Here is a 26,325-nt window from a genome sequence, read left to right as displayed (position 1 = left end):
AATTGAATTATTTTAGAAAATTCAATTATTTTCAATACAATTTTAATTAAATCTTTTGAAATTATAAAAAATAAATTATCAAAAAACTTATTCTCTAAATTTTAATTAAGTAATTTTTGAATTTACCTGGAATTATTAAAAATTGAATTCTTATTTTAGAAAATTTAATTATTTTCAATAAAATTTTAATTGAATTTCTCGAAATTATAAAAAATAAATTATTAAAAAACTTATTTATAAATTTACAAAACAATAAAATATTAATTTAATAATTAATTACTAAATTAATGATTATTCAATTTTTCATAGTTTTATTTCTAAATTATTTAAAATCCCATGTAAAAACCAAAAATTAGTAAAATAAATAAATAAATAATGATTAGAAAAGAATTATCATCAAAGGACTATAATTGCACGCTTTAACAGTCTTTGTATGTATACAATAATTAAATATTAAAAAATTCTCACACGCAAATAGAATTAGAAAAGTAATATGACACTATTCATAAAAAAGAAATAAATCTCACGATTTATCTTTACATTTTTTGTTTAAAAGACCGAAAGCAAAAGCACTATTCGATCTACAATAAAAAATCACGAATAAAAAAATTTATTACTCTGATTTCATTCTTGTTCGAGAATAATTTAAAAAAAAAAATATTTTTCTGAAAGTAGAGTCGCAAAAGTACCCTCTTAATTAACATATTATAATTTCCTATGAGTCTTAGATTATGCATTCTCTATTTGCATAAATTAAAATTTCTTATGTTCATTTAAATTATTTATAGCAATATTTACAAAATGTATCATAGTTTCTCCTTCTGGCAACTTTGCATTCTCTTCAATTTTTTTAATGCGCACTTTGCCGCTGTACATTTTGCAATTCGATAATTTCGTCCAATTCCTTTAAATGAACCTTTACCGAATACGTCAACAATCACACGAACTCGTCTGCCGTCTGCCAATTTTTCCGGCTTTCCGAATTTCGCTGTTTCTGGTTCCAATTCTAAAAGTTCTCGAATCGGTGATTTAGGAACATTTGTACTGAATTGCTCTGAAAATAACAAGTTGTTTTTTAATATCGTTATTATAATTTAGAACGTTTTAAATTTTAAGTTTAAAAATTATAATTAAAGAATAAATAATAGAAAAATAAAGAGGGATAAGAAAATATTTAAAAATTAACTTTACCAATTTCAGATTTCATTATTTTGTAATAAACTCCCCAAACAGCGTCCAGGGACATTCCACTATCTAGATAAATTGCTCCTGCTAAAGATTCGAAAACATCTCCCAGAGCCTTTGGTACTTCGACGTCTTCTGCTTCTTCACATTCTTCTTCTCCAATTAAATAATACTGCAATTATCAATTAGAGATTCAACTTATTTTATGAATAAATAAATAATAAATAAAAAAAAATCTTTTCTTTTAAAAAAATATTATAAAACATATAAGAAAATTATTAAAAATCTAAGGCTTTTTTTAATGAATTTATTATTTATAGGTTGCCAGAAAAATTTTTTTCCCCTGATTTCCAGACAAAATTTTGACTTTCCCGCGATCCCTATTAAAAATATTTTACAGAAGTTGAATTATTTAAAAAAAATGATAATTTTTAGAAGCAAAAATATGATTTATAACTTTAAGATTGTCTATCTACCTATTTTGAAAATAAAATTAATTAAACTGTGGTCAACGTTCACTGATTTTTTTTAAAATTTTCATTAAAATTTAAAAAAAAACTATTTTTAAACATTATTTTTTTTAGAATTTTAGAACTTTTCATTTATTTTAAAACATTTTAATAGAATTTAAGAAAATTTAAATTATTTCAAAACTTTCTAATAGAATCTTAGGAAATTTCAATTATTTCCTAAATGTTTAATAGAATTTTATAAAATTACAATTATTTCAAAAATTTTCAAATACTTGTTGATTAACATTCAATTATCTTTAAATAACAGAATTGAAATATTTCAAAAATCTAATTTTTCAGAATTCCAAATACAACTTTTTGTTTAATTCAAATCACTTTAAAATTAAATTACTAGATTAAAATAAATATTAATTATTATTCATTTCTTCGCATCTATTGAAATTTTCAAAAATTTTAGTTTAAAATCTTCTTAAATTAAATTATTTCTAAAAATTGTAATTTTCTTTAATTAAAATATTATTTAAAGTTTATTACAATTAATTAAAAATGTTTGAAGCACACAGATTTCTGAGAAATTTAAGTTCAATTTTTTCAAGATACTTGAATTTTACCTGAAATTTTATTAAAAAATTATCAAATTAATGTAAATTTTGTGAAATTGAACTGAAAATGTCGAATTTTGGAAATTTGACATTTTAGCGCTCCAAAACCGAACAAAACACGGTTCGGTTCGAATGTTGTAGTAACTCGAATGTCGAATTATTCGACATTCGAACTACGCAATTCGAATGTTGAATTTTCTATATTCGAACCTGTGGCAAGCCTGCAGTATATTTTAATTTGAATATATTTTTAAAAATATAATTAACAAAAACCTCTTCGCTAATGGAATGTCCATTTTCCTCTTGAATTCTAACAAATCTGTCAATTACGACACTCAGTCCTGGAGATAAATGTCGAAAATATTTTTGGAAACCACATCTAACGGCTAAGGAAGCAAAAATTGTGTTATTCACAAGAGCGGATCTTAAATCGGTCAACGCTCCTGGAGAATGTTGTCTCGAGTCTTCGTACAAATGTCTCGTGATTAGATAATCTAGGAACAAAATTCAATTAGACCAGGTAATTAATTAGTTTACTTAAATAATAGTTTAATTAATTTATCTAAAAACAGTTTAATTAGTTGATCTAATAATTTAACTAATTCAATTCACAATTAAATTAATTAATTAATGAACTAAACTATTAAATTAAATTAGCTAAAATAATAATTTTATTAACAAATGTTTGCAATATCAGTCAATAGTTTCTACTTTAATTAAATTCCAACTGGAAATTTAAAATTAAAAACATTTAATTAGAAAACAATTAATTAAAATTACCTAAAACAGCATCGCCAAGAAATTCTAATCGCTGATAGCAATCTGTTAATCTATTCGGTTGATAAGAAGCGTGTGTGAAGGCTTGTAACAAATAACTTCTATCATAGAATTTATAGCCAATTTTTTCCTCCAGAAAATCATATCCATCGAGCATTTGTTCCAGTTCTTGTTCAGGATTGGGCACATATTTTAATAGCGGATTCTGTGGCTCCTCCAATTTACCATAACGAATCTGCAAAAACAAAATTATTCTCTTCATTCACTTTTTCTTTTGCAAAATTATTAAAAAATTATTAAATAAATTAAATTGATATTATTATTATTATTATTATTTATTAATAATATGTGGACGTCCACATGAAAAGGGCCCATTTTGGCACTATTGGAGTTATCTATATGGGCGTATTCCTGGCAAAATTTGGAAAATTTTGAGTGGTCTTAGAACTTTTTTGGTTAAAAATTCGCTGAGTTACGAAATTTCAAAGTTTAAAACGCCACAAACCTCATTTCGAGAAAAACGGAATTAAAGATTGCGATATCAACTAATTGTTGTATCTCTGGTTCTTCTTGGAAGTTATTCAGATAAGAATTGTTTCCAGTTCAGGGCACTTTGAAGATGTAAAACCAACAGGTTTTAAATTTTTAAAACCATCCCCCCTCTTAATTTTCAAAAATTTCGTACTTAAGTACTAAAAATCGACAATATGGGCCCTTTTCTAAAAAGGAGAATTTTTCTATTAAAAAACCATTTTTTACAAGATTAATGATTAGGTACAATTTTATTGTGTAATTTGAAGAAAAAGAATATATATTAAACTTATTAAAACATTTTTGACAGTCTCTATTATGAAAAAAATGACGCAATATCCAAATTTTCATTTCGAAAAAATTACGAAATTACGAAAAAAAGACTCTAACATCAATATCTCTGGTTCTTTTGGGAAGTTATTCAGATACGAATTTTTTACAGTCCAGGGTACCTAAAAGACTAAAAACCAATAGGTTTTAAATTTTTAAAACCATCCGCCCCCTCTTAATTTTGAAACTACGAAAAACCGACAATATGGGCCCTTTTCTAAAAAGGAGAATTTTTCTATTAAAAAACCATTTTTTACAAGATAAATGATTAGGTACAATTTTATTGTGTCATTTGAAGAAAAAGAATAGATATTACACTTATTAAAATTTTTTTGACAGTCTCTATTATGAAAAAATTGACGCAATATCCAAATTTTCATTTCGAAAATTACAAAAAAAAAGATTCTAACTTCAATATCTCTGGTTCTTCTCGGAAGTTATTCAGATAAGAATTGTTTACAGTCAAGGACACCTTAGAGATGAAAAATCAAGAGGTTTTAAATTTTTCTACACCTCCATTTTTAAAATTCGGATTACTTTTGCAAATGACCGACAAAATGGGTCCTTTTCATTTTTCTAAAGAACCAATGAAATCAAACAGTTAAATTATCGATAAATTAATGAAAACCGCATGATTCGACTTGTAAAAACATGTAGATTGATAATAAAAAATAAAAAAAAAATTAAGAATTTGCTCAAAAATTACTAAATTGCGATTATCTCGAAAACAAGAACCGACAATATGGGCCCTTTTCATGTGGACGTCCACATATTATGAATTATTTAATTTAATTTAAATTATTAAATATTGGTATGCAAAATAATTATATTTATTTGTTCATTGAAATAAATCCAACAGTCAAAAATCAAGTGACTAAAATTAAAGAAATAAGAAAAAAAGAGTTGAATAAAAAAACCGGACAAGTGCGAGTAGAACTCGTACTAAAACCGAGGGTTCCGTACCCACGTTTAAAACTTCTACTTTTTTGCTGAAAAATATAAAGATCAACTTCAATATTTTTCGCTGTATTTTTTCTGTAATCTACAAGTGAAAATAAATAAATAATTAATTTTCATCTCTTCAGGTAAAAAACTGTGGGCGCTATAGTAAAAAACACGCATTTTTGACGAAATTTTTAAAAACTTTGAGTTTTTCGCTAAAAAAAATATGAAGATAAAATCCAATCATGTTCGGTGTTTTTTTACTGAAATCTACACATGAAAATACATAATATAAGCAAAACTGTAGTCCAATAGGCCAAGAATTGTGAAAACCAAGGGGAGGGTACACACTTTTTTTTCTAAAACGAAAAAATTTTTTAGTTTCTCGCAAAAAAAAAAATGAAGATGAACTCTGATAATTTTTTCTGTATGTTTGTTGAAATCTACACGAAAAAATAAATAAAAATGTATAACGCCAGCCCACTAGACTAAGAATTGAGAGAACTAGCATAGGTATAATTATTATCAAAAATTGAAAAAAAAAATTTAGGTTTTCGCTCAAAACGCAATGAAGATCAATTCTAATCATTTCCACTATATTTTTCCTGTAATCTACACGTGAAAATACAAAAGTGTACCAATTTTCAGCTGTCTAGGTAAAAAACTGTGAGCGCTAGGGTGAAATACACGCTTTTTTGACGAAATTTTTAAAAACTTTGAGTTTTTTGCTGAAAAAAATATGAAGATCAAATCCAATCAGGTTCGCTATATTTTTCCTGAAATCTACTAACGAAAATACATAAAATAAGCAAAACTGCAGTCCAATAGGCCAAGAATTGTGAAAACCAAGGGGGGGTACACACTTTTTTTTTTAAAACGAAATTTTTTTTTAGTTTTTTGCCAAAAAAAATATGAAGATGAATTCCAATAATTTTTTCTGTATGTTTGTTGAAATCTGCACGAAAAAACAAATAAAAATGTATAACGCCAGTCCACTAGATTAAGAATTGAGAGAACCAGCAACGGTTAAAGAATTTTCGAGCTTGCAAAAAGAGATTTTAGTTTTTCGATGAAAACACCATGAAAATAAATTTTAATCACTTCCGCTATATTTTTCCTGTAATCTATGCGTAAAAACGAATAAGTATGCCAATTTTCAGCTCTCCAGGTAAAAAATGTAGGCGCCAGGGGGGGGGGTACATGGACTTTTTTCGAAATTTTCAAAATTTTTGACTTTTTCGATAAAAACAGAATGAAGATCAATACTAAATGTGTTCGCTATATTTTTCCTTTAATCCATTTTTGAAAATACATATGCATACCAATTTTCAACTTTCTAGGTAAAAAACTGTGAGTGCTAGGAGGGGGGGGGGGTACATGGTCATTTTTGTAACCGTTCCAATAGGGTTCCTACCGGGTACGGAACCCTAAAAATATACTTATATAAATAAATAATAGAAAAAAAGTTAAAAAGATAAAAATTAAGAAAAATTATTACTAAAAAACCACCTGTTTCCAGACAATTTTCCCACTGTTGTTCGTTTCTTGAACGTACGGCGTACTACCAGGCGGTCTCTCCACGGGCTCAACATCTTGAACAATAGAAAATTTCTCAGTGGGCAAAACGTGAATTCCCAACCAGGCCATGAATAAAAGAGCGCCTCTCGGTCCACAAGCAATCAAATAAGCACCAATCAGAGCCTCAACACAATCGGCAATACTCTTATCCGGAATACTATGTTGAGTGATTAAATTATACGGAATAAAACATCGTAAATTATCCAATTCGCTAGCTGGCTCAATTTCATTACGATCCAATTCGTTTTTCATTATTTCTAATTTATGCTCCGTTTCGCGAACAAGTTGATTTATTTGCATTGGATTGACGGCTTGCAATGTCGGCATATCGGCCTGATTCCACAAAGTTGACGGCACACCCGATTCAATTAAAGCCTGTTCAAGTTCCTTCGGCACATAGTAACACGGTGGCAACCAATTGTCATGCGGCTCAAATTTCGTCGCTATCATACTCTCCCCCAACATTTTCTGCCTTCCCAGTCGATAGAGATTTAAATTACTCACTTGCTTCGAACGCAAATGACTCAATTTACCCTCATGAATATTATCATATGTACAATATAAATACGTTGTTATTGCATATTTCAGAAAAGAATCGCCAATCGTCTCGAGTCTCTCCAAATTAATTCCATCGTTTGCATTCGACATTGTCAGCGCTTGGAGAATTAGACTTGGACTCGGTCCTGAATGTCCATCTAATACCGGTTGATAATCAAAACTAAATAAACTTTTATTTATTTTCAAATGTTCCATTTTCGGAGATTCCTTTCTTTCTCCATTGCCGGTGAATTTTCCAATTGATAAATGTTCCTTGAATCTTATCGCAATTTTTTCCATGTAGTTACTCCATTTTGTTGGTGTATTTTCCTCGACGCGGACATCGGGACAATTTTTTCGCGTTATGGAAATTTCTCTATCGAACGAAATAAAAGAACCATTTTTGAGAATTTCCTCCTCTCGTACTTTTGCAAATTCAAAATGAGCGTTTCTGTGTTTTTCTAGATTCTCATCATTGTCCTCGGAGTCACTCTCGTAAATCCAGGAATTCTCATTGGAATTCTTCTCGCTCTCGAGAAGTTGGATTATTTTTTTATTAATTTCTCGCTTTGATATTTGTTTTTCGTCTTCGACGGCCTCGGCAATGTTTTCGCCCATGTAGGCAATTTTTAATCCTCTACCTCCCTCGTCGTTACTGTCGTCGGACGAGTCACCAAAACCGTCGCTATAAGTCTCGTCGGAATCGTAAGCATCGTCGGATTCATAAGTCGGCGAACCGTAACGAACGTCGTTCCAATTGAAATTCTCCTCTAGAGCCGTGACGTCGAGGGGAAAAGCTTCCTTTGAATTAAAGTCCATCGATAGTATTGCCATATCGTTGGACCATGTTCCAATTTCCAATTCGTTTTCGTTACAAGTGAAAGGATCTTTCTCTTCTTGGGGAATTTCCTTAAATTTTTTTATTGGTTTTGTTTCTAATTTTGGAAGTTTTTCGATTTTTTGTATTATATTATTCGAAACGGAATTCAATTGATTTTTTATTTTTGACTCATTTGCTTTATTCAGTTCTTTGGATTTGCTCAAGACGTCCGCGAGACTCCAGCCAAAGTCCAATGGTTCCCATTTGAAATCTAGAGAAAAACGATGGAAATTAATAATAATATGAAGTTAATACTTAAACTTGAAATAAATTGACATTTATAATCAGAAATTAAATATTTAAGATAAATAATTATTATCTTAAATATTATTTTAACTATACAATTTTACGTATTTACCTGACTTCAAATTTTCTTGACCTAAATTAATCATTTGTGCTACTTGACATCGTATTTGATTAGCTAAGAGTAGTGCATTTATTCTGTAAAGAATGCAAGGTAAACAGACTGCTTGTCGCCAGAGAGATGCTGGGAAAGGATGAATTGCACACAATTCAGGAACGAGAATTTGCTTCTGTTCCAGATTTTCTCGTTTCGCCTTTTTCGTCTCTTCACTACTTGTTGGTAGAGCAACGCCTTTTCGATTCACATACCTGTGAAATTAGTTTTAGAAATCAATAAACATTGTAAGAAAGAATAAATAAAGTTATATTTATTTCATATTATTGCCTTGCAAGTCTTAATTTTATTAATGATAAATAATTTAAATCTTTTTTGGACAGAAAAGAAAAGAAAAAATAATAAATGAAATATTTATTGAATATTATTGCCTTAAAAGTTTCAATTAATGAATAATAATTAATTTTGATCTTTTTGAACAGAAAATAAAAGAAAAAATAATAAATAAAATATTTATTTAATATTATTGCCTTGCAAGAATCAATTACACAGCCACACAAAAAAAAAAAAAGTTCTGATCTGGGGGTCTCACTATGTAGACTTTATGGTTTTTTGTTGAATCTCTCTTATTTTGATTCATGTACAATAAAAGTATATAGCTATACATAAAGATTTTTGTATGAATGTGTTTATACAGATACGTATGAAAATACCCAAAATTGTACGATTAGTCAGTCGAGAGTCAACTCTCTCAATATAATAACACCTCGTGTAACCACTCTGTAATCTCCTCATTTATATCATAGAATAAATTACTTTAATTAGAATAAAGTCTTATTCATTATATTCTACATTTTTGGGTCGCTGAATCCGAATCCGAGGTCCATTTAACCCCATCAGATCAGGATTTTGATATAACCTCAAAAAACCAATATGGCGGACACATTTTTGAAAAGTTCATCGGATTCGCTTGAAATTCGTTACTCGGGGGTTTTTGGGGTCGCTGATTACGAATTTAAAGTCTGATTTCAAAAATTCAAAATGGCGGATCCACTATGGCGGACACGTTTTTGAAAAATTCATCAGATTCGCTTGAAATTCGTTACTCTGGGGTTTTTGGGGTCGCTGATTACGAATCTGATGTCGGTTTTTCAAAATTCAAAATGGCGGATCCAATATGGCTGACACAGAGATATTGGATCCGCCATTTTGAATTTTTGAAATCTGACTTCAAATTCGTAATCAGCGACCCCAAAAACCCCAGAGTAACGAATTTCAAGCGAATCCGATGAATTTTTCAAAAACGTGTCCGCCATAGTGGTTTTTTGAGGTTATGTCAAAATCCTGATCTGGTGAGGTTAAATGGACCTCGGATTCGGATTCAGCGACCCAAAAAACATAAAGTCTACATAGTGAGACCCCAGATCAGAACTTTTTTTTTGTGTGGCTGTGTTAATGATCAATTAATTTTAATCTTTCTGGACATAAAACAATACTCACCTGGGAGTTAGAAAATTAAGTCTAGCAGACGTGTGATCCACGTCTAGCAAAGGTTGTTTCAAATTTTGTATTTGAATATCATATTTTTTTAAATAATATTCCTCGAATGTATTATAATCGGCACCAGGAAACGACGATTTTGGACTTAAATTCGGACATATCTCGGCGACATAAAAATACTGTAAAAAAATTATTCAATTATAATAAATAATAAAATCATTATTTTATATCATAAGAATATTATTACTGCAACTCCATCAAAATTATTCTCAACATTTCAATTCAATTATTATTCTCTATAATTTTTAAATAAAATTCTTCTTTAAATCAATTATTTTCAATAATTTTTGAAAAAGTTCTTCTTAATAATTTTCAAATCCATGTGTTTAGAATTGAATTTTACGTTAAATTTCGATTAATCAGAAATTCTTCCATCAAATATACATTAGAAAATAAAACTTTGAAATTATTTTAAAAAATTTCTAAATATTACAATTATTAATAAATTCTCAAAAATTTAATTATTATTATTCAACTAGCAAAGACATACGCGCGCGTGAATGATTTGAAGAATTATCACGGTAGCAATCTGCCTACATGCTTTCCACAGAAAAAATTTAATAATTTCAATTTATATTCTTGCATGTTTACAATAGTTATGATTTTTTAAAAAATCTCGGTATTTCAACTATATTATCATTTCCACGCCTCCGAAGACATTTAAAAAAATTGCAAGAAGATCGAAGGCGGGGAAAGCAGTGATTTTTATTTTTTGTCACGGATTTTTCAGAAATCCTAAAATATGAAATAAATCAAAATCACTGCCTTCGATCTTCTTGCAAAAATTTTTTTTTTTTTTTTCATTTATTTAAAGTCGCTATAGAACAGCCAGGGGCATAAGCGACCTCTGTGTTATTACATTAGAAACATAATGATACATAAAACAAAATTCAAACTCAAAAGATTTAAATTATAATTTCTGCAAATATTTTAATTTTCATTCTTAATGTTTCTAATAATGGTTGGGGTACAGTTTTTCTAAATCGTATTTTCTAAAATATTTTTTTTCTAATAAAGGTGAATTTCTAAACAATTTTTTTCTAATAAAGCTGATTTTGAAATTTTCTGTCTTCTAATAAAGCTAATTTTCTAAAAATTTATTTTTCTAATAAAGGTAATTTTCAAAATTTTTCTTTTTTCTAACAATATTCTATTTTTGTATAATCACGATCAATAAGTACATATGATTAAAAAATAAAATTTACGAAAATTTGTTAATTCTTTAAAAAAATACTTGATATTTCGTTAAAAAATTATAATAAAATATAGAAATTATGCAAATTACTTAACAAAATTTTTAAATAATCTAGTTAAAAATCGTAATTATTAACAAATTATAGGGATTTTTTCCCTAAAGATATTTAAAATTTTCTAAAAAAAATTTTTATAAATATATTAACTTTGTTTGGAAATTTAAATGTAAAAATGATGCAAATTATTTTTTTTCAAAGAAGAATAGAATTTTGTTAACAAATTGTGATAAGAAATAGTAATTTTATAAAAATTTTTCTTCATTTTCAAAAAGAAACTTATAATTTTGTAAACAGAATTGTAATTGAGAAACAGAAAATTTAATATTTATTTTTAAACAATTTTCTAATTTTTATCAAAATTATGAAATTTTAGAAATTTTAGGAAAATAAACATTAGAAATTATAACTATTTATAAAAACTTTTTTCAGAAAACAGATTTAATTAGAAATCGCCTTTTTAGACAAAAAGGTGTAGAAAATACTTTTTTTTAAAATAGTGTTCGCCTACCCTAATAATTGTTAGTATTCATCCGAAAAATATATTGAATACATTGAAATGTTGATAATTGAAGGAAAGAAATGTTTAATAGAATTTATAAGTATTATTTTTTCTGAAATAAATAAAGTACCCGATTCTGCGTAACCAGAATGGCAAGAGTATCAAAAAATGTAAAAAATGCGGAATTTTTTTTGAAGTTTATTGAATTATCATTTTATAGAAGACTGAATTTACCAAAAGAAATAAAAATTCTAAAGATTTAATTGAAAAACACTATTTTAATCTAAAAAACATACTAAATATTTAAACTTCAAAATTTAAGTGTCTTTAATCAATTTATTTTTGTCAAACAAAAGTGGCAAATAAAATTCAGTTTACTAATTGAATAATATTGTAAAAAAAATTGTTCGATGGTAGAATTTAAACTTTTTTATCAATACCAAGTTTGAGAATTTTATTAAATTTATAAGAATTAACAAAATAATAGAGAATTCTTGAAAAAATTACATGTATTTACCATTTTTAACATCAGTGGAATAGAGGCATGTCTTGATCATTTTTCTTTTATTTGTAAAAAAATTGCTTTGCATCAAGTGGTTATCACACATATGGGAATACTCATAACCAAAATTTCTATCTAAAACTTTAACTAAAATTAATTTTTAAGTCAATTTTTATTAGAAAATTCTACGAGAATTCAATTATTATTTAAATACAAACATAGATAATTTATTGAATAATTGAATGTTTCTTAAATTTCAATTCCTATGCATACTTTTATCAATAATTTGAATTCTTTCAACTAATTTTAATAACATTTTTAAGAATAATAGAATTATTCTTTTGTGGAATTTGATTAAAATTGTATTAAAAATAATTGAAATTCTGCAATGAGTTTTATTACTTATGAAAATAATTAAATTATTGCGAAGAATTTTATAAAAAAGTTTGAAAGTTTTTTCTTTCGAAAAAATTCATGCAAATTCTATTTTTAATAATTGAATTTCTGTGAAATTTTCATTATTTTAGAAAATAAATGAATATTCGTGTAGAATTTTGTCAAACTTGTTTTTAAATAAATTCTTTTGGGAAATTTTATTATAAAATAATAGATATACCTAGCTACAAATTATTGAACTAAGAAAATTTTTTGAAATTATTGAAATTTCGCAATGAATTTTATTAAAATTCTTGAAAATAGTTGAATTTTATTACTTTTGGAAATACCTTATTGAATTCTTGTAAGGAATATTTTTATTTATGAAAATAATTGACTTTCTCCGAATGATTTTATTATTTATGAAAATGAAAGTAATTCTGAAAGGAATTTTAAAATTTATGAAAATACATAATTGAATTACTGCGAAGACTTGAATGCCAAATTTTAAAACATTTGATTTTTTTCGAAAAAATGTATGCAAATTCTATTTTAAATAATTGAATTCCTGTGCAATTTTTGTTTTTTTGGAAAATAATTGAATGTTCGTGTAGAATTTTATCAAAATTTTTGTTTAATAATATTAAATAAATATTAAATAATATTAAAATAGTAGAATATTGAAAATCATTGAATTAAGAAAAAATTTTGAAAATAATTGAAATTTTGCCATGAATTTTATTTAACTTTTTTAAAATAATTGAATTTTATTAGTTTTGAAAATTATTGAATTCTTGTGATGAATACTAGTTATTATTCAGGAAAACAATTGAATTTTGCAATGAATTTTATTAAAATACCCAAAAATAATTGAATTTTGTCGAAGAATTTTGGTATTCATTTATAAAGATAAATTGTAATATTAACGACAATTTTTTTTAGATTTTTTAAAAATAATTGAACTTTGTCGAAAAATTTTATTAATTTTGAAAATAATTGAATTCTTATGATGAATATTGTTATTTATAAAAATAATTGAATTTTGCAATGAATTTTATAAAAATTCCTAAATATAATTGAGTTTCGGCGAAGAATTTTGCGATTTATAAAGATGATTGAAATGTTGATGAGAATTTTTTTTTAATTTTGGAAAATAATCTAATTTCTGGAAAAAATTTTGATATTTATTGAGGTAGTTGAATTCTTTCAAAGAATTGCGTTAAAATTTTTAAAATTGAAACTAATTTCAACAGAATGGAAACTAAAATTTTTCAAAACTTTATAGCAGTTCTTCAATAGAATTAAGTTATTTAAAATAAATTATTGTTAGAAGTAGAAAAAATTGAAGGTTTTTTTAGAATTCGTTGTAATTTTATAGTTTATGAGGTAAACAGTAAAGACACAAAAATTCAGAATTTTCTTATACATTCTAAAAATTTAATTTTTTCCAGTACTTTTTTTTCCCTGATTTCCCTCACCAATTCTACTTTCCCTGACTTTTCCCTGAATTCCCTGACCTGTGGCAACCCTGATTTTCCATGTTTTGAGCATTTGAAGCTTTGATTTTTCGAGGTTTTGAATTTTCGGGGTTTTTAATTTTTTATATTATGTAATAAAATTTGAATAATATTTAACGAAATAATAACGTAAATTAAACTTAACGTTATTGAGAAAAGTGATAATTTTTTTAGTTAATACCTGTGGCTGGTCTTTATTTCTATACCAAGGCATTATCACTGCATCATGATATTTAGTCGCGTCAAATTTAAAGTCTTTTCTTTCCTCCTCTGGCATTTGTCGAGGGAGCATTTCTCGATTTTGATAAATACTATCGAGAAATTCCCAATTAACTACAATATCCTGATCATTTGTTCCTGAAACTGAAATAATAAAGGGAAAAAAAAGCATTATTTATTTTCATTACAGAGATTTGTTATTTTATCCAAGCAGTTGAATTATTTATATAATTGAATTGAATAATTGGAAAAAAATATTGATACAAAAAAATATTAAATATTGAAAATAATAAGTAAAATTGAAAAAAAATATAAAACCGCTGCCAAGTTAAAAGATGAATATATATTGTGTTCATTTCATGAACACAATATATTGAAATTTGAAAAATTTTGGTATTACAATACTTCCTCATGAGGAAGCAATAATTGAAAAAAGAAAAATAAGAAAAGTTTTAGTGAAAAATGATAGCCTAAATATTTGAAAAAGGTTTATAAAAGGAAGGCATTAAGTACTTACTCTTTTTTACAGGGACAATGATATAAGAATTCTCTGAAGCATTCAGATCAAAGAGCATTAAATACTTTTGGAGTCTTAATACATTTGTAAATGTGTAATTAAGAAATGTTGCCATTCTATCGATTTGATTTTCATCTAAGATCACAGTTTGCTTGCTAAGCGTAAGTGTTACGTGCACTTCCCCCGATCGTGTATAAATTGGAAAAGGACACAGCTGCAAATTAACAATTTTACATTAGAAATTCACATAATTTGAAGTAAATACTTTTACGTAAAATTAATAATTAATAAAAGTAAATAATTACTTTAGGAATTTTCTTAAGGGTCAGAATACCAAATCCTATATCGGCATCTTCAGGTGGATAAATTTTTCGTCCCCTCGTATTTTGCTCCTCGGGCAAAGGGCAACTTAGAACCATATTAATATGATACAAAAAAGCAGGTTTACTAATCACTGGTCGACAGTCCGTCAAAGCTTCAGCAGTCTGAAAAGAACAAAATTTAATGCATAAAAGAATTTAACGATTAATAGGTATAAATTAATGAAAAAATAATATAAAAATGATTTAAAGAAAAAGAAATTTAATTTATATAATTAAAAGGCCTAAATAAGGCAAAATAAATTTATATGAAATCTAAAGATATTAACAAGAAAAATATATATTTTATTATTAAAAAGAAAATTTTGAGATCTTTTTGTAACAACAACAACAATTACCTTTTTGTAATAATATTGTCTACGCTTTGTCGTTCCAGGTCGAGCTTCTGAAAAATCAGCTCTACTTTCGTCTGGTAATGCTGGAACTTCAGCATCTTCGGGCTTGGCTTTAAAATTCTCCTTGCCAATTGGTAAAAGATTGTCGTCGATTTCATTTTTTCTATGCAGTTCAACACACAATTGCAAAGCAGCCATCCTTCGAGCCATTGCTCTATTCGGCATTGGATAGGACTATAAATGAAAAAAAGGCGAAACTATCAATTAATTATGTTAACAAAAATATCCAATCATTCGTGTCAAAAATGTGAGATAAATAATTACAGAAACAACGTATTTCACTGGAGAATTGATTGGCAGACGCAAGGAACAAATATACATCGGTTTCTCATGAATCTCAACCATTTCCATATTCCACTCTGGAGTGAGTCTTGTAAAAGTGTCACTCGGTAATTTTGCACAATATCTGAGAAATAAAAATTATTTACTATAGTTATTATCAGTTATTTATACAAATTTAAATTTTAAATATTGTTATTTAATAACTTAAACTCGGAAAATATTTAAGAATTTAGTTTCAAAATATAGGGAAAAAATCTTATTTACCGATTTACTAAAGAAATGGCTGAATTGAAAGAAACTTTAGCCGAATCATCCTCTTCCAGGGGTTTGTAATGTGGAATGATGTCAGTGTATTTATCAGCCTCAAATTCTTCATTTTCAGTCGGTTCCTTATTTGAGCACTTAAGTAATAAAATCTGCAAAATGATTTAAAAAAAAGTATTTGATAATTATCTATAATCATCATAATCTTGGTATTTGATCTTTTAAATTAAAAACTAAAAATTGAGTTCTTAATACCTTTTCAATATAATGATATTGAGCGAGTTGCCACACAGATTCCTTTGTTTCATCTCGTGACACTAGAAGAATATGTAAGGCGTCCACAGCCCTCGCTCTACTTTTGCACTGTACGTACGATTGATAATTCTTTGGAAAATTGTATCTCAAGACGAGATTACATTTTGGAATGTCGATTCCTTAAATGATAAATTTACACAATCAGTAATTAAACATTAAGAACAGAGTTAAATAATTAAATTAATCAATTTTACTATAAACAAGCCTCGGTTCTACTTTAAGACACAAAAAAAGTCGTTTTAGTCGATTAAAAATACAAAAAAAGTAGAAAAATATAAATGACAAACCTTCTTCTAAAATTGAAGTTGCTATGAGTAAATTACATTCGTGAATTCGAAAACGTTTTAAAACCTCCTCCTGCTTTTTGTGCTCCATTGCTACATCACGTGAATAACTCATATCCTCGTTTGACTTTTCGCTCGTGTAAAGTGGCGATAAAAATTGTAAATCCTCATCGTGTTTACTAACTTCCTACAAAAAAAAATTATTCAATTATAAAAAAAAATCCAAATTCAATGTATTTATATCAATGGAAAATTTAATGGATTTTTAAAACTAACATTTAAAAGGTAAAATAAAATCTTCGCTGTAAATCCATTATTGACAAAAATAATTCCACAAAGTAAATCTGGATCTGTAATTCCACGCATAAATCTCGACGATTTAATCGGTTTTCTATAACCGTCTTCATTTGGTCTCCAATTATTTCCACATTTTCTCCCCTGATACGCTTCTTTCTGATTTGAATTTGTTTCATTTGCTACATTTTTCTTCACGTCTGCAGCCTTTACATCTACAATAATTATAATAATAATATAATGTAAAATTCATCCTAATAATATTAGGATATTTTTTATAATAACATTATTATTATTATTATTATTATTATTATTATTATTATTATTATACAATAATGCATTAAAGTATTATTGTAATAAATAAAACATTATAAAATATAACATTATCTATTAATATACTGTATTATATTTTCTATTTATTATATTATTTATTATTAAATAATTATTTTTCAATAAAAATTATTTGATTATAGTACCATCGTTTTTTTTATCTTCAGACTTTGTCTCTTTATTTTGAACGGGTGTGTAAGTTTTCAAAACTTTCAGCAACCGGTGTGCTTTTGGTGTTGAAAATTTGTAAATTCTTTCCTTTTCACTGAACGACTCAAAAATATAGTCACAATGTGCTCTGGAAATTTGCAAAAATAAATTGTAAATTAATGTTAATAGCAGGCTTTGCACTCGTTAATTAATTTTAAAAAGTTGCAAAAAGTAACTATTAGAAAACTGAAAAAACTCGATTTAATCGATTCTATGTACAAAAATGCAACTTATTTTATTTAAATTCAAATATTAGATATTATAAAATAAAAAATAATTTTATTTTATTCAGGGTTATCAGAAAAATTCGAACGTGTATTTCTCTAATTCCAAAAATAATATTAACTTTCTTCCTTATTCTGGTAATAATTTCAATTCTAAATTTTTTGAAAATTCAATTATTTTCCAAATTTTTAGTTAGAATTTATCAAAAAAATTTTCAAAATGTCTTTATGTATTTTTATATTAAAAAATAATTTTTAAAAGCAAGAAAAAAAAACTCTTTATAATAAGAGATTAAAATAAAATTTAGTTCAATAAAATTGGACAAAATTACGAATTGTTTCAATTTTTTAAAACTATTTTAAAAAATTAATTATCTTCGAAAAAAATTTAACTACAATTTATCAGAAACCTAATCTTTTTAAGAGTTTTTAAATATTTTTATTTAGAAAAAATATTTCTAAATATATTATTCAAAGCTCAATTTATTCCATTATTAAATAAATAATTTAAATGCTTATTGTAAATATAATTATAAATATTACATTATTTATGAAAATAATTGAATTATTGCTAAGAATTTTAATAAATATAATTTATAATTATTATAAATAATCTATATTAATAATCGTTGTATTCCGATAATCTGTGGGTAATCTGTTCGCAGTTTAAAGTTAGTTGTTGTTTGCTTTTTTGTTTCCCAACTTTTTTAATAATTTTTTTTCTTATCGAATATTTTCATGTTCAATTAATTTTTATGTGAAAGTTAAAATATAAATGAAAATCTGTTGGACTGAGTTTGTGGATAAGATTGAAAACAGTTAGTTAACTAATAAAAGAATTTATTAGTAGATTTAGCAAGGTGTTCCCTTCTAACGAAGGGCACATTCAATACTGAACAAATAGTAGTTTTCAGTTAGTAGATGAGTGCAAAGCTTGTTAAATAAAGGATTTAAATTATTATACATACGTACCTCATTTTTATAAATAATGATTCCACCATATTAAAGAGAAGGTAATGCCTTTCGTAAGGAGTTTTAACTTTCAATTTCTCACTCAACATGATAAGTGCAAGTGCCGCACGATCTGCACACCAAGGTCCAAGTGTTCTAAGAATATATAAAAAATCTCCTATCATTTCGCAGGGTTTTTGTGTGGGATCGGGAATTTTTTGAATGTCTTCGAGGAATTCGTCGGTATAAATTTCTGTTGGATCGTAACGATGATCCTTCAAAAAATTTAAAGCTTCATTGGCATATGTTTCTAAAGTCTCGTACAAATCACACTTGACGCCTTCGTCATATTCTATCATTAACTCCTTTGGTTTCGGACTATAACTGAAAAACAAACATTTCATTAGAATTAGAGTTTCTTTATTTTGTCCCAGAAAACCCATGAGAACAAGCAGTGAAAATCTATAAATATAAATTATCATTGCAGTTAAATTAAACTAAAAATCTAATTCAAAGCGTGTAAAAAGAAATTATATTTGAAAAAATGTTACTGAATTATTGTATAAAAATGTAAATAGTTCTGAATTTGTAATAAAAATATAATTTTTAGAAAATTTTTGTTACCGAAGTATTGATATGATATCGCTTGCTGTTTCAATGTCACATTGAAAAAGAGCTTCAATTTTTTCTATTTCACGACCAATTCGGCCAGGAACTGTAGTCAGATTAAATAAAGGCACAGCAAGCCCGATGATTCGGGGCACATCGTTGCTGGATAAAAAGTATCGCAATATAAAATCGAGTTTGCTTCTTTCGTCAGTTTTATGGCACTGATCAACTACAACTAAATTTATTTCATTTGGCAATATTTTCTTTTCTTCTATTAATTGTGCGCATGTTTCGAGCGTTGTTACTATTACCTATAAAAAAATTGTCTCTCTTTAATTAAAATCATAATTTTAATATTATTTATATTATTATTAATAAAACGTTAAATTATCCATAAGTTTTGAACGTTTAAATGAACAAAATATTTATTTAAATTAACAATATTATTGATCGTTACCAGGTATACTACAAATATTTTCATAAATTACTGATTTGCCATCAAAATTAAAAACATATTTTAAAATAAGAAACTATCAGGCTGCGCACTCGATAATTACGTTTAAAAAAGTCCCAAAAAGTATACTGTAAAAAACTTCGGAATTTTTTCCGATAAAAAACTAGGATATTTTTCCGAAATTAGGTGGAAATTACGGTTTTCCGAATATTTAGTAGAAAATATTTCCGAAATCAGTAGGAGAAATACTTTTTCCACAGAAAAATGGAAATTTTTCCTCAATATTCGGAAAATTTTCCGAAAATGATGGATTTTTTCCAATATTTGTCGGAAATATTTCCGAGGAAAGATGGAAAAATATTTCTTCCACAGTAAAACGGAAATTATTCCTCAATATTCGGAGAATTTTCCGGGCCTTACGGATTTCTTTCCAATATTTATAGGAAATATTTCCGAGGAAAGTAGGAAAAATATTTCTTCCACAGTAAAACTATATATAAAGTATATCAATAAATTATTTTTTTCACATTTAATTTATAATTATTAGATAACGTTTTTTTCACTAATTACTAAAGAAAAAAATTCCGATATGTGTATTTATATATACTACTCTTTAAATCTAAAAAAGTGAAAATTCACTTAGAATACATCAAAAGTATTCCACGTAAGATAATAAGTATGTATATACCTATATATATATTTAAAAATAAATGAAAAATCATTTATAAATAAGTCTACATACACATACTTTTTTGCGTGAAAGACTTTTGACGTAACTTTTCTAAGCGAATTTTCACTTACTTAAATTTAAAGAGTAATAATTAGTTTATTTTTACTGATTTAAATTTAAAAACTGATAAATTAGAAAAATAATTTTTCTACAAAATTGTGTCTGTGTATGCAGTAAGTAGTTCAGGCTTCGCACTCCATTATGAGTTTAAAAAAAGTAGGAAAAAGTAGCCCCGATGACAAAAAAAAGTAGGAAATAGTAGCCTCGATGACAAAAAAAAAGTAGGAAATAGTAGCCTCGATGACAAAAAAAAAAGTAGGAAATAGTAGCCTCGGTGACAAAAAAAAAGTAGGAAATAGTAGCCTCGGTGACAAAAAAAAGTAGTATACATATATTCCAGGGTGTCTACTAACCGGGAAAAACCGGGAATAAGTCAGAAATTATATTCTAAACCAGGAATTTTCTCACCAAATTAGAAAAAGTTTAATTATTTTAATTTGTATTTAAAAAATCGCATTTTATTTCAATTTTCATAGATATTTATACTGTTCTCTAAATTTAAATTAGTTAAAAATAATTAATTTAATAGTAAAAAATCAGTCACTGATTTAAATATATAGTATGTAAATAAATAAATTACAAAAAAATTATCGAATTAATAGAAATTTCGAAAAATTTAACTGAAAATAATAAAAATTAAAGAATTTCATTGAAAACTTTTTAACAAATCGAGTTTTCAAAATATTTTAACTTATAATTGATAAATATAATAAAATTTTATAAGGAGTCACATTCTAATATATTCACGTTTCCTAGTGCGAAAATTAATAATTAACATTTTTATTTGTTATTTTAAAAAAAGATACACACTTCAAATTTTTTAATAAAATTGAATTTTCGCAAACTTTTTATGAAAATTTTTAAAAATAAGATTCTTTAAATTTTTCAATTCTGTTGTTTCAAGATAATTGAATTTTTATAAACAAATAATTGAAAATTTTTGATATAATTGAAATTTCTTTACATTCTATTAAAAATAATTTACTTCTTTTAAAGAATTTTATTTAAATTTTTCGAAAATAATCAAGGAAAGTTAATCACCGTAATTATAATTTTATTTTTAAAATTTTTTTGCAATACATTCAATTATTTTCACAAATAGTAAAACTCGAAAAATGTAATTATTCTTAAGAATTTTATTAAAATTCGTCGATAGAATTCAATTATTTCTAGAAACTGTACAAAAATTCTTCTCAAGAATTCAATTATTTCCATAAATAGCAAAATTCTTCAGATTTACTAAATTCTTTTGAATATTATTTTTGAAAAATATTCTTCACAAGAATTCAACTATTTTTATAAATTTACATAAAATTCTAAAAAACAATTCAATGATTTTCAAAAGTAATAAAATTCTTCATAGAAATTCAATTATTTTTAATAAATCGAAAAAAAACTGTCAACATTTTAATTAATTATCTTTATAAATAAATAGCAAAATTCTTTGACAAAATTAAATTATTTTCAGGAATTTTAATAAAATTCATTGTAAAAGTTCCATTATTTCCATAAATAACAAGAATTCAATAATTTTCAAAAATTTTTCTTAATTCAATAATTTGTATGTCTACTATTTTTTAATAAAATTTCCAAAAAGAATTCAATTATTAAAAAACAAATTATTTAAAAACAATTTTGACAAAATTCTACACGAATATTCAATTATTTTCTAAAAGAATGAAAATTTCATAGGAATTGAATTATGTATTAAAAATTGAGTTTATCTAATTTTTTTTTAAAAATCAATTATTTGAAACTTTTTTATAAAATCCTCGCAATAATTCAATTATTTCCATAAATAATAAAACTCATTGCAGAAATTCAATTATTTTTAATACGATTCTCATGAAATTCCTTGAAAAATGTAATTATTCTTAAAAATTTGATTAAAATTTGTCGAAAGAATTCAATTAATACAATTATTTACATAAATAGCAAAATTCTTCAGATATACTAAATTCTTTTGAATATTAGTTTTGAAAAATATTCTTCACAAGAATTCAATTATTTATTTATTTATTTAAGTACCTAGTAAATGGAACTATACCCGTTTATTTATTTATTTCATAAATTTCCATAAAATTAATTAAATTAAATTGTTCTCCACAATTCAATTTTTTTCAAAAATTTTAATAAAATTCTACGCAAACATTTAATTATTTTCATAAATATATAATAACATTCTTTGGAAGGATTCAACTACTTTTATAAATAGTAAAATTCTTTGCAGAAATTCAATTAGTATCAATAAATTTTAATGAAAATGAATTAATCAAATTTTCAATTATAATTATGAACAGACAAGATTTTTTTTTAAATTGAAAAAATTCTTTGTTTAATTCAATTATTTTCCAAATTTTTAATTAAAATTATTAAAAAAATTTAAAGAAACTCCTCAAAACAATTTAATTATTCATAGAAAGTCTAATTTATAATCAGTCACTATTGATAGAGTAAATGTCGGTAAAATTATTCCCTAATATCTTATTGACGGTCGTTTTTCATTAACGATTTTAGTTTTTAACACTGTTTTTAAATGGAAATTTGAAAACTAAAAATCTAAATTTGACTATTTGTTGAGAAAAGTAGCTTTTAGTAGCATTAGGCTCAAAAAAGTAGCCAAAAAGTAGCCTCGTATCAAAAAAGTAGCAAATAGTAGCTTTTAGTAGAAGAGTACGAAGCCTGTGTACCTCATAAAATTTTTCTAGGGAACACTAGCAACAAGTTCATGCAAAAGAAATTCGTCCGTTTTACCTTTTAACAAAAAAAACTAAGGTTTTTGGTGAAAGATACATATTCCGTTTACATTTACCCCAATTGACCCTACAATATAAAATTTATTTCAATTAAATTTGACAAAATCTTAAATTAATCATAAATTTAACTAACTTCAAAAAATTTTAATTACAATTTTTCAAATATCTAATTTTTTCATAATTTCTAAGTTAAAATATTCAAAACTGGAATAATTATTAATATTCATAATAATTTCAATGTAAAATCTTTTTGAAATTTAATTCTTACTAAAAATTACAATTGTGATTCTAATAAATTCTAATTGTGATTTAAATAAAATTATTCAAAACTTTAATAATTCTTCTTAGAAAATAAAAAATATTGAATTGAATATTTAAATAAAGTTTTTAAGATTAATTGCATTTTTGAAGAAATCATTTTAAATTGTAGAGGTAAAAATAATTGAAATCCTTCGATGAGTTTTATTATTTATGAAAATAGTTGAATTATTACAACGAATTTAATTAAAATTTTTAATAATAATTGAATTCCTGAGAAAAATTTTAATTATTTTAAATAATTGAATTCTCACGAAGAATTCTATTAAAATTATTGAAAATAAGTGAATTTTTATAAACAAATTTTATCAAAATTTTATTAAAATTGGATTGTAAATAATTGAATTTCTGTAAAAACTTTATTATGTATGAAAATAATTGGAGTTTTTGCAAAGAATTTTATTAACATTTGAGAATAATTAAATCGTTTCAAAGAATTTCATCAAAAATTTTTGAAGTGATTCTAAGGATTTTATTAAAATTTTTGAGAATTATTTTTTACATTCTCATCATATGAGAAAGTATTAGTTTTTTATTTCAATTATTAGCGGATTTATTTAAACGAAAGAAAAAAGTAACTTTTAGTATCAGAAATCTAAAAAAGTAACCAAATAGTAGCAAATCGTAAAAAAAAGTAGTAAACAGTAGGTTTTAGTACTTGAGTGCGGAGCCTGAACTATGATTAATTTTGCTTCCTCATGAGAAAGCTTTGTATTTTTGATAATGACGCAAAATAATTATGGTATAAATTTAATTTGAAGAAGAAATAAAAAAAGTTCGTTCACTTGAATTTTGTTTTTAAATATAATTAATTAATTAGAGTAATACCTGAACATTAGAAAATTGTTCTTTAAAATCTGGTTTTACTCCAGAATCACAAATGATTACTTTCAAGTCTGTTAATTGGCGGACGTAAGTTGCTTTTATCAAACATTTTTCTTTATCCCTTAAAACATAAATTGATCGTTTTCCACCTTCGGAAAATAATCTACAAATAAAAAATACAAGTTTTTATGTAAATACAAAAGGACAATAGATTTATTCTCTATATTGAAATAATTAATTGGTGGAATTATTGTTATATTTTACTCACCTTCGAGTACTATTGGAAAGTTCTTGAATCAATTTTATTATAATAAAAGTTTGCTCTGAACTTTTACCTAAGCAAACAATTATATTTTTTACCTTGCCTGTGTAAAGAAGTTCCACCTAAAATCAATTAACCAAAAATTAATGAAATTGTTGTCTATAAATCACCCTTTAATAACAATAAATTGTTTACTTGTTTTTTGTTTATTTGTAAAATTGTGGTCTCTGTTTTTCTAAATTAATGCGATAATTAAACTGTAAAAATTCTTCACGATCATTCATATTTTACGATTTATCAAATTTACATTTTTCTAATAACATTAGTGTTTTCAAAACATACCTGATACTCTCGGGGAGTAAAAGACTTGGTGTAAACTTGATCATTTTGAAAAATTGCCATGGAAACTGTAGTAAAAATCTATTATTTTACGAATTCTTATATTTATTATTAAAGTTACTAAAAATCACTGTATAAGAACCACTTGTTAAATCTGTCAAATGCATTTGTCAATAAATGCACCTGTCAAATTGTACAAGAATTTTAGGTTAAGTAATTTAAATGATGATGACTTTAAATTCCATGCACAGGGCATGCGTTGGCTAATACAAATTAGTGATGGGATATCGAAAAAATTTGATATCGATATTACGCTTATCGATATTGCATCTGTAATATCGATATTTAAAAATATATCGTTATCGAAAATAAATATCGATATATCGTAAAAACGATATCGCGCATGCGCAGAACTCTAAGAAATTTTTGAATGTGTATTTGATATTATTAATAATTATTTATTTAATATTATTTTTCAATAAATATAAAGAACGTAAATAAATTAAGTCACTTTCTTTTTAAAGAAAAAAATAAAAAAATTTTAGAATAGGAAAATAAGGTTTTTATATTAATGTATATTTTATAGATATAATATATAAAGAAAACGTTTAATTATTAATTAATGAACATAGAAAATTTAATTTAAGTATATAAAGACTGTTTATTTGTAATAACCGAAATAAATAAAAACAAACTTTATATTTTTATGTAAACAAAATGATGACCTTTAATGCTTTAAAAATGACAGCTTTCAATAAAACTTTCGAACTTGCATATATTCAAAGAACAGGGATAACAATCATAACCTCAAAATTTACATTATTTTTACCACATAAAGGCCAACGCAGAATAGATCTTTAACCGGAACCGTAATCGTAACCGAAAGCATAGAATGGGTTAGAGAAGGATAAACAATATACCTTTCCTTCTTTAACTTATTCTAACCGTTACGCTTACGATTATTAAAGATTTTATTCTGCGTTGGCCTAAAAATCAATGTAAAAAATGGTTTAAAAGTTTTGTTTACGTTATAAATATTTTATAATATAAGAGTTTTATAATTAGGTACTTATATTTAGTACTTCTTAATAGTTACTTAATTTCTTAATTAAAAAAAAACTCAAAACGTGTGACACATCGTGTGGTCGTTACGCGGTTGCGCGCTAGAATTATCGATATTAAAAATTTTATCGATAACGGTAACGATATATCAAAACGTTAATATCGATATTAAAATATCGATTATCGTGACATAGATATCGATATGTTCCGATATTTAATATCGATATCCCATCACTAATACAAATGTATATCACGCCATTACCAGGTGTTGTGAGTTGGTGTTAAAGTTATGTGTGTTACAGATGTTTACGTAGTTTAAATTCGGAACGTTTATTAGGCGGGAAGA

General features: G+C 25.4%; 1 protein-coding gene across 1 annotated transcript; it reads right to left on the bottom strand.

Moving 5' to 3' along the window:
* Nucleotides 1–390: 390 nt before the first annotated feature.
* LOC122509839 (endoribonuclease Dcr-1) lies at nt 391–25,146 on the bottom strand. The gene is made up of 22 exons (XM_043624110.1): nt 24,921–25,146; nt 24,585–24,700; nt 24,320–24,479; nt 19,189–19,484; nt 18,586–18,948; nt 17,326–17,477; nt 16,832–17,064; nt 16,559–16,742; nt 16,212–16,390; nt 15,957–16,108; nt 15,675–15,816; nt 15,354–15,584; nt 14,941–15,120; nt 14,636–14,849; nt 14,081–14,262; nt 9,694–9,872; nt 8,194–8,447; nt 6,350–8,046; nt 3,041–3,272; nt 2,534–2,754; nt 1,192–1,357; nt 391–1,054 (listed from the first exon to the last, which is right to left on the bottom strand). The coding sequence occupies exons 1-22, from the start codon at nt 24,978–24,980 to the stop codon at nt 807–809; spliced, it is 5,841 nt and encodes a 1,946-aa protein (XP_043480045.1). The 5' UTR covers nt 24,981–25,146; the 3' UTR covers nt 391–806.
* Between the last annotated feature and the right edge of the window lie 1,179 nt (nt 25,147–26,325).

This window comes from Leptopilina heterotoma, unplaced genomic scaffold, assembly GCF_015476425.1.
Source record: "Leptopilina heterotoma isolate Lh14 unplaced genomic scaffold, ASM1547642v1 Lhet_63, whole genome shotgun sequence".
Lineage (NCBI taxonomy): Eukaryota > Metazoa > Arthropoda > Insecta > Hymenoptera > Figitidae > Leptopilina > Leptopilina heterotoma.
This window is presented reverse-complemented; position numbering and strand designations above follow the sequence as displayed.